At 34.5% G+C, this 10,429-nt stretch overlaps 1 protein-coding gene across 2 annotated transcripts; it reads right to left on the bottom strand.

The window, feature by feature from the left end:
- Positions 1-349: 349 nt before the first annotated feature.
- Positions 350-3,110, bottom strand: LOC113274695 (WRKY transcription factor 22-like). 2 transcript variants are annotated; one of them, XR_003323158.1, is made up of 5 exons: positions 2,314-3,110; positions 1,900-2,013; positions 977-1,810; positions 705-786; positions 350-614 (listed from the first exon to the last, which is right to left on the bottom strand). XR_003323158.1 is itself a non-coding variant. In XM_026524083.1 (3 exons), the coding sequence occupies exons 1-3, from the start codon at positions 2,907-2,909 to the stop codon at positions 1,216-1,218; spliced, it is 1,305 nt and encodes a 434-aa protein (XP_026379868.1). In that variant the 5' UTR covers positions 2,910-3,110; the 3' UTR covers positions 912-1,215. The 2 variants fall into 2 exon arrangements, 1 of the variants encoding a protein (XP_026379868.1); XM_026524083.1 differs by lacking the exons at positions 350-614; positions 705-786 and having other exon boundaries at positions 912-1,810.
- Positions 3,111-10,429: the final 7,319 nt, after the last annotated feature.

Below are 10,429 nucleotides of genomic sequence, written 5' to 3'. Positions count from 1 at the left end.
TCAAGATACCCATTTAATCCTATAAACGGGACTGCACCATAAAAATCAATGAGCGCAAACAAACTGCAACAATGTACTGTGTAAGCAGATTATGCGGCTCATGAAATGAGATCCTAGACATAGTTAGCTTCTGTTCCGAACTAATTTCATAAGAGTTTCAATATTTTCAACTTCATTTCCAAAACTGAAATTCGTAGAAAATTAGTGATAATAGAAAAAAAAAATCTCCTTCTATATCACAAGCTGTTTGCGAAACAATTTTGACGGATTCAAATAAAATTAGAAAAATTATACCAAATTCACCTGATTCAAAATAACTTTTATGAAAAAGTGACAGTATTTCTTCTTGAGAAATGAACGTATATATAATAAGTAAAATTTGTATCATACTTTCACCGGAACCCCGGTAAATCCTCACCGGAATCTGGACTCGCGAACCTATAAGACGTGTGCATTTCCTTTGCACTGGTATCACGTGTTATGGAAAGTAATCCCATTTCCACTTAGGCTATCCATTTTCTGTGGTTCATCACGGGACCCACTTGATTCCACTTTCCGCTCCCTACAGCTTTCCCTTTTTAGTATCTCTCGGCCCAATACGCCACCACCACCCACTACACCACCCCGATCACATCCTAGATTAGTGTGCAATTTATTACCCAACGTGAGTGAATTACATAATCAAATCAAATCTTCCAGTTTACCTTACACTACCCCACACGAGTTAAACTCGGAGTCGGTGACGCGGTTTTGTACCTCGAGACAAGGAATCAACCGCAACAACAGCTGTCAATCACATATATAAAGAAACAAAAATATTTCAATAACAATAATAAAAAAGGAATAAAAAAAGACGCGTTGACAATTTCCAAATTCTATCTTTACTTTTGGATTTTTCCTCTTCTTCAAAATTAAAAATAGTCAACGAATTGACCAAATCTTTATTATTACTATGAGATTGGATACAAGGAATCACTTTTGTTAATGATGCTGTAAAACTGGGAATCATAATGCTGCTAATGGTGGTGGTGGACCTTGCGGCGGTGATGGTGGTGGTGGACCTAGAGGTGGTGGTGGTGGAAGAGAAAAGATTCTTTTCTTTACTCTCTTTTCTCTCTGCACTATCTATATTTTTGCTCTCACTAAAAAAACCAAAAAAAGAAAAAACCAAAATGAACACTGAATTTACTGTTTTTCTTCAGCCACCAGTTTCAGCTAACTACCGCCGCCAGCGGTGGTGGCGTTATTGTTGATGAACCAAGGAGAAGGGAAATTAGTAGAATTAATCAGACAATCATCAAAAACAGGATCTGTTGTTGCTGTTGTTGTCGAAGAAGAATTACCACCGTTGATTGAATCACCAGCACCACCAACGAAATCATCATCTAAACCGTTGAAGAAATCATCAGATAAAATCATATCATCCAAATCATCTTGAGAATCCAACTCATCTAGTAACTCCTGTTTGATCAATGCATTTGAATCATCTTCATCCATTGATGTACTCATTAACGGTGTTGTTGGTGATAAATTATTGTTACTCGGTGACGATATCGTCGGAGAAGATGCAGAAATCAGTGGCTTGTTTGATTCTTGATCATGATCTGATCCGTTGCTACTCTGTTTTTGGCCTGATGATGATGAAGAGAATTTATGACGAGTACTACCGGCTAATGAATTCCGATGAGTTGGAACGGCATGATTATGTTCAGCTGTGTATGTGATGATGAACATTGATGGATCTGATCTGCTTCTTTCAACTTGTTTTCTTGCTAAACATCCTTTCGAGCTACTGCATCTGTAATATCCTCTGTTTTTTGAGAAAATAGAAAGAATGTTAGATGTTTGATGAAATGACTGAATGAATTTAATGCTACTACTGGACTAGCAAAAACGAACCTTGGATAAGGAGAGCCTTTAATAGGTTTCTGACCGTATTTACGCCATGCCCACATATCAGATGATAATCCTTCTGCTGGTACTTGACATACTACCCTCTTTTGTTGATTCTTCCTGTGTAAATGCAATCCAAAATTGAGAAAAAAAAATTGAAGAATTTAACAGAGTGATTGCTAAATTTGGGGGTTCTGTTAAAAAGAGTGTTTGATTCTGTTGAGAACCCAGAAAAGTAATTGAAAAAATAAACAGAGTGATTTCGGCTTTAATGGGGGGCAGGAAGAAAACAGAGTAATTAGTGATTGGAAGAAATGGGGAAACAAAAAGGAAAACAGAATAACTTTTGGGTTAATGGAAATCTCCAATTAACAATAAAATCCAAAATGAAAATTGAAGGGGGAATCAATCAATTCTTACCTTCTTTTGGGTCTAGGAGTTTGAGATTGAGTAGAAATCATAGAACCACCGGTAAGAGGACGATGATGATGATGAATTTGCTGTTTCTGCTTCTGTTGATGCTGTTGTTGTATTTGTTGTTGTTGTTGATGGGGTTTTTGAGATTGTATTTGCAATCCTCCTAACACCATTGGAGAAGATGAAAAAGAACAAGAAGTAACCATTTTTGTTGCTGTTAATGGTGGTGCAAACAGATTAGTACTGTTACTTTTTGGAGAAGATGAAATCATGGGTTGTTGTTGTTCTTGCTGTAACTGCTGTTGAGGTGATGATGATAACAATGGAGAAGAAGTATTAAAAAAGGGTTTATAAAGCTGTTCAAGATCTTCAACTCCAACAACATCATTTCTCAACGAAGAAGATGAAGAACAAAATAGATCTGAAGATGGCAAAACAGATAAAAACTGATGATTACTCTCTTCCTCCTGTTTCACCACTCTTGAACAATATGCAGTAGCAGAAGATGTTGTAGCAGCAGCAGCAGAATATGAAGATGATGAAGCGGCTGTATTACAACAACCTCTAACCACCGCTTGTAGATCCCAATCGTCCTCCATTAATGAAAAATCTTCAACTTCTCTTTTTTTTTTAACTCTGTTTTGGGTGTGATTCTTGAAATCTTCTTCTTCTTGAGCTGCTACTGTGTTGGGTTCTCGGAGGAAATGAGAATGGAGACAAAGGACGGCGCTGACTTTATAAAAGAGAGAGATGATGAAGAAGAAGATTTGTGTGTGAAGATGTTGTTAAAGAGAGAGTGATTTTATATTATTTATATATGGAAAAAACAGAGTGGGTTCGGGTTTGTGATGTAGTGAAAGGGTGGTTTTAAGGCTGGTTTTTGCTTTTTCATTGACTTGTTTACAAATGTCAAAGGCTGTTTTGATTTTCAGATAAAGTTAAGTGTGAAGGGAAATGAAAAGAGTATAAATCAGCTGCTTTGAGCCAAGAAATGGAAAAAGTCTAACTTGTTGTACCTAAACTTTGTTTTATATACGGATCTTTTGATGTATTTTCTATGTCGACCATCTCTTGTTTTGCATAATTTGTCACTTAAGCAGGGTGCTAATCCATCGTTTAGGTTGGATAAGATTCCTTAAATCTATGTTTAGGGTTGTAACTGGGTTGTAAGCCCGTGTATGTCTCTACGTGGACGTTGTAACAGCAGATGAACAGAAAAACTCTATAATAACGGTCGGACTAGAAGACTGTCTGGTTGATTGCGCCGTAAATAAGAGTGTGAATAATTAAGATACGCTAATGTCGGCTTCGTAATAATTTCTGAGTAGGAAATCTATCTAATTGGATGTGGTGTAATTAAGGAAATAAACAGTTGAACTGCAGATACGTGGATTCATCCGTAATCAGAAGATTTTTTCAGTTGTATGCGAGTAATTAAGAAGATTAACAGTCTAGAAGACACCACGTTGCCGCTTAATTAAGAAAATAAAAAATCGAAACATATTTTCATGGACTTTATGATAACCGTTGAAAAGGAAATTTGTCTGGTTGCGTGCCAGGTGGACTAAGTCGTATAACTATATAGACTTTTATATTATACACATTTGATATTTCGAGCCGGGTTTATCTCGTTTATCTATTTCTCGAAATATGTGTTGGAAGCTTTTTGCTTCAGCTATGTTCATCATTAATCTTGAAGAGTTTAGTTGGAAACAATTTATTTGTTGGAAACAATTTATTTGTTAGAAACTAAAAAATAAGTCAAAAGATGATCATGTCAAAATTTCCTTGAAACATCTTACATGATTTGTGTAAGCCAGTCATTTGATGTCGACTCGGAAAGTTTCGTATGATCATTCGATCACTTGAAAATTACTTATAAGCTAATGGTTTGTGTAAGACAACTATGGTCGTCTTCTAAGGATGTCTCAATGATTGAAATGGGAGTATAAAACAATTAACCTTTGTCTGGATACAATATAGTAGGCATACCAGTATGCAAATTTTGGTATGATTCAGGTCCGGAAACCTTGTTTGTATACCAGTATGCGAACGGTTTTAACTGTTAAACTCCGAGAACCAAGTTTGCACACCAGTATGCGAACGGTTCAACCTAATTTAGGTCCGGGACGGCTGTTTGTGTACCCATTTGCAAACGGCGGGACAAGACCAAAGTCCGGAACTATAGTTTGCGTACCAGTTTGCAAACTTAGTGGTTAAAAATCGGTTAAGTATGTTTTCATACTCATGAACAAATACATTAATAAATTAAGGAATGTAAATTTTGCAAACTGTGGCTTAATGTTCATGAATTGATTTCGGTATAAGTACTTTTCACAATTACGAATCAATCCGATTTTGTTTCAATTGTTTCTTATATACTTCTATGAGACATATACAATTGAAAAACTCTATGAGTAACTAGAATCATTTGATTATCTTTCATGATTAATTGATCATCATATTTGATCTAGAAGTGTTAGATGAATGTGCTTGAGATAAAAAAGTTCATATGGTTAACTTTGGTTAACTATTGTTGAGCCAACTCAATATACATGTTTAGGTACGGTTACCTATATCTAAATGAAGGTTTATTTCATTTGTGTGTAACAAACTAAGATCATCTACGGTGGAGAGATATTTCTTTGGTTTTAAGCAAACTTAGCTTGAATTTTAAATCATATTTTCATCTAACGGTGAATATTGAATGCTTTGTTTCTAAGCTAACTTAGCTTTGCTTGTAAGCAAACCCTGATTTGAAAGACTATATAAGGGAGAACTCTAGCAATTGGAAAACCTAATCTCGACACTTTCCTAGTGTCCTAGTTGCGACTATAGTCGATTATCCTTTAACCTAGGTTTTTCCAAAACCATTATAGGTTAACGACTTGAAGACTTCATTTGGGATTCGTGAAGCCAGACCCAACTATTTTCTCTGTAGTTGCGTGTTCTCGTCTAACTGTGCTATCGTATTGAGTATTATCTTCTCTAAGATTTGCTCGAGATTTATCTCCGATAGGTAAGATATAAAAGTAATTACAAAGCTCTTCTTCTCATTCTTTGTGATTCCACAATAACTTCTTCTACTACCATATATATATAGTTAAGTTATTGTGAGGTGATTGATATTTCCAGGCTGTTCTTCGGGAATATAAGACCGAATTATCAATTGGTTCATGTTTACCTTGATTTATCAAAAGACGAAACAAAACCTTTATAGGTACTTCTTTGGGAGACAGATTTATCTATCAGAATAGACTTATCTGTGGGAGACAAATTTGACTTTGGGTCGTAGAAACTCTTAGTTGTGGGTGAGATCAGCTAAGGGAATCAAGTGCGTAGAGTCCTTCTGGGATTCAGAGGCGTAAGGAACGGGACTGTACTTTATCAGTGTGAGACTTGGTTAGGGATCAACTACATTACAGTCCGAAGTTAACTTGTAGTAGGATAGTGTCTGTAGCGGCTTAATAAAATGTGGTGTTCAAAATTGGACTAGGTCACGGGGTTTTTCTGCATTTGCGGTTTCCTCGTTAACAAAACTTCTGGTATCTGTGTTATTTCTTTTCCTCATTATATTTTTATATAACTGAAATATCACAGGTTGTGCATAGTTCATTCAATTGGTAAATACGACCTTGTTTGTTGGATAAAAATTGACTGACGCTTGGACATTGGTTTTTAATACCGTCCAAGTTATTCTCACACCAATCAGTTCACAGATTTTATCTTGTTGATTTGCTGATTGATTTGAGAAAGTGATACAACTTTTGGATATATTTCCTTGATTGACTCTGACTGTCTAGTAGATTCTCTTGGAATTATATTGGAGTTAGTCCATACAATTGCTGAACAAAATATTGGGTGTGGTTGTTACACCCCCGCTATTCAGTGTGTAATTAAGAAATAAACATTCGAACTATGTGGGTCCATAATAAACCCTAATGCAGAAATATTTTCTGAATGTATGCACGCAATGAAGAAAATTAATAATCTGAAAGACACCACGTTGTCTCTTAATAAGAAAATAAAAAGTGGAAACGCACTTTCTTGGGCTTTGTAGTAACTCTGGAACAAGAAATTTTCCGGATTAAGTGCAAATAATTAAGAAAATAAACAGTCAGGCCTCACCCTCGTGGATTTCGTAATAAACTTTTGAACTAAAAATATATCTAACTGTATGCATGTAACTAGAAAAATAACCGGTCTGAAACACTCTATGTTGCCAGTTTAATTAGAAATAGTCGAAAAACACCATGTCGCCAGTAGGTTATCATTCACTTTTGTAGATTAAAGCCATCCTATAATTTTTAACATCAATTGATGTTTACATAGACTTCATAATAACCTTCTGGGATATGAAATTTATTCAGTTATATGTGTGTAGTAAATAAAATTAATAGTCGAACTACGCCCATGTGGATTCCATAATAAACCTCTCAGCAGAAAATTTATCAAGTTTTTTTGCGCATAATTAAGAAAACTAACAGTCTGAAACCGGTTAATTAAGAAAGTAAAAAATCGAAACACACTTCCGTGTGTTTCAACATGAAACTTGTCTGATTATTTGCATGTAATTAAGAAAAAAAACACTTGTTCGAACACATCACCCATGTGGATTCCGTAATAAACCTTTGGGAAGAAAACCTATCTAGTTATATGCATGTAATTCAAAAAAATTACCAGTATAAAAGAATCCACGTCGTTATTGTAATTAATAAGATAAACAGTCGAGAAACACCAAGTTGCCAGTGTAATTAAAAAAATGAATAGCCGAAAGACACCTCGTCGTCGTTAGGTTATTTATTACTTTTTTTAGATTAAAGTCATCACATAATTTTTTATATCAATTTATATTTACATGGACTTCGTTATAACCTTGGAGACAATAAAGCTATTCAGTTTTTTGTGTGTAATTAAGAAAATTAACAGTCAAACTACACCTATATGGATTCCATAATAACCCTTTCAGTAGAAAATCTATTGAGTTGTATGCGCGTGTTGAAGAAAACTAACAGTCTGAAAGACACCACTTTGCCACTTGATTAAGAAAATAAAAAGTCGAAACACACTTCTGTGAACTTTGTAATAACTCCTGAACAGGAAATTTTTCTGGTTGAATGCATGTAATTAAGAAAGAAAACACTTGAACATCAACCACGGTTATTCCGCGATAAATATTTGTGCAGAAAACATGTCGAGTTGTATGAATGACTTTAAATACTCCACATTTCCACTGTAATTAGAAGATAAATGGTTGAAAGCACCATGTTACCAATGTAATTAAGAAAACAAATAACCAAATGAAACTATGTCGCCACTAGCTTGGCGATCACCTCTGTGTTTTAGAATCTACTCATATTTTTTTTTATCAATTAACTTATTTCGAATATTTTTCCAACTTGCGATTTTTGGTATGTCAATAAAATTATGATGCTGACAAGCTTTATCCTCAATCGTCAATTACTATTTAACATAAGTCCTGAATAGTTTTATTTTGGATTCACTAACGCCAGTTTATGATTGTTTTTTTCCTATCAAAATCCTTTTGTAACCAACTTGTAACACGATTTTAACAAAAATTGTGTTTGGTAATTTTTTGTAAAGTGTTTTTGGTGAGAAACACTTTTATTTTGTACTTGCTTTTAAAAGCTATTCAGTACTAGCATTTAACAGATAGGAAAACAGAAGCTGTGAACCCATATAATTTGATTTAATTGATTCTCTATTTTAACCTTATTATTTTATTATAAAGACAAATTTTATCTAGAAGATTGTACACTTTATAATATTTATAACTTTTATTTCGTTCTTTATTTTTCGTTTTTTTCTTTATATTATAATAAATAACAATATAATAATAATTACAATAATAATATTACTTTTTTGAAGCAAACCATAATCATAATTTTTTTTATTAAATGATAAAAACAATTATAAAAACAGGTAGCTAACTCAGCTGGTCATCCCCGTTCCTCAAAGTTTTAATGTGCTCAAGCTCCAGTAAGTCCCAGGTTCGAGTCCCCAATGACTCAATATTGCAGAATTTGACATGTAAGTTAGAGTTAGCTTGCCCCTCTTGCGACATAATCATCCCCCATCTGCTTCGGCTTCCTTGGATGGTTCCTCATGAGGCTCGTTCAATTAATGTAGTAGTACTTTGTTGGAGCTCAGCTTGTTGGGTTTCCAACTAGTTTCTTGTAATAATCTTTATCTAATAATAAAATTTTAAAAAATTTATAAAAATAAATAAAATAATACTACTTATATTTTATTAAAAATATTAGAATTATAAATAGAGTTAAGTATAATTACAGTGTATTTTAAAACTAATTTTTAAAACATATCTATTTTATGAATGACTCTGCAATATTCCACATTGTCATTGTAATTGGAAAATAAATGGTTGAAAGCACCATGTTGCCAATGTAATTAAGTAAATAAATAATCGAAATACACCATGTCGCCACTAGGTTGACGATCACCTCCATGGTTTAAAATCTTCACATAATTTGATATCAATTACTCTTTCCGTTCCTTTTTTATAGGCTGGTTTCCTAAAATAAATGTTTCAAAAAAATAGGCTGGTTTCATAATTGGGAAAGTCAAATGTTACTTTAGTTTTCTGGGACCATTTTTTTTCTTAAATTTTTTTTATGACAAGTGTCTTGTAGACCATTTCACTATACTTCTTTTGCTGACAAGTGTCATGGGGACCATTTCACTTCACTTCTTTTATTGACAAGTGTCATGATGACCATTTTCAATAATTAGTTCTCTTAATTTCCTTAATTTTCTCTAAAAACAAAACCAACCTATTATAAAGGAACGGAGAGAGTATCCTTTTTTTCGAATATCTTTCAAATATTTAGGTTTTTGGTTTGTCAATAAAATTACGGTGCTGACAAACTTTGTCGAGTATAAGATAATCTTCGCAGGTGCAATTGTCAAAGGTCAAAGTCGGTCATACAAGCCGAGGAATTGTCGAAATTTCATTTAGCTTGCGGGGCATAATTACAATCCAAAATAGGATTGACATATATAGATTGCATTTATTATTCATTTACATATATAATTTTGTATTTTATTTAGCATCTTTTAGATCATGTTTAGTATCTTATGATTCTTATCTTTGAAAATCTTTCGTAGTATATCATAATTGGAAAATCCGTGACATTAGCCAAAGCTTGGTCATTTCACCTTGACAGAAAATCTTCCAGTCCAAATGGCAGTTAAAATATTATGTTGCCGGTAGCAAACAATTGCGTATTTCTATTAGTATCTCCCAAAGATATCGCAATTTTTGACATAGAAATGGCAGCTCATTGCGTGCAAACCTTCCATAGACACTAAACCATTTTTTCCCACATTTCATTCCCCTTTGTACCTCGACAAACACACAATCAGACCAAACCCAATCTATTTTAAAAGGAAGCCGTTATTAATTCTGTCAGCTAATGCAGAAATCTTGAATGCCTCATAAACCAAGAACTCAATAAAAAAAATTCAATTAAAAGCTGTCGAAGAAGAAGAAGTAGAACCGTTGGCCCTAAATCTCTTCTTCTGATCTCGTTTTCGCTTCTATTCAAACGTGCAGAGATGTTGCTGTCTGTCACTCTGTCTGTCTGTCTGTCTGTCGGTTTCCCCTTTATTTATATCTCTTTAATCTGCCAGTCCCAGTTTCTGTTTTGCTTTGGTTTCCTCGTCCTCCGTCCTTGATACCTGCTCGTGCGATCGAGTAAGTTAAACTCCGCCTGGTGGGCCCCACCTGATTAAAATATTCCACAAATCCAACGGTGGGGAGTACAGGATAGGAAAGATCAAGATATTGGAGATTTCAGTGTGATGGTGTGAGGCACGCAGTGGTAGACGGCTGACGGTGCTCCTACTAAGCCTAAAACCGCGTGATGTGGTGTATCACACTTACGCGAGGACTAGTAGTAGCGTGGGGTCCGGAAATAGATATGGTGAGGGGGGTCTGGAATGGATGGAAATATTGGTGTACGCATGATACTTGGGCATGCCAAGCTCTCATTTAATGCAAAAGAATGAAAAATAAAGGTCCAGTAACATCACGTATAAAGCACAAGATTGGCACAATTTGAGGGGCACTATTCATTAG

Source organism: Papaver somniferum, chromosome 4 (genome assembly GCF_003573695.1).
Source record: "Papaver somniferum cultivar HN1 chromosome 4, ASM357369v1, whole genome shotgun sequence".
Lineage (NCBI taxonomy): Eukaryota > Viridiplantae > Streptophyta > Magnoliopsida > Ranunculales > Papaveraceae > Papaver > Papaver somniferum.
Note: the sequence above shows the minus strand (reverse complement) of the source record. Positions and strands in the feature narration are given on the sequence as shown.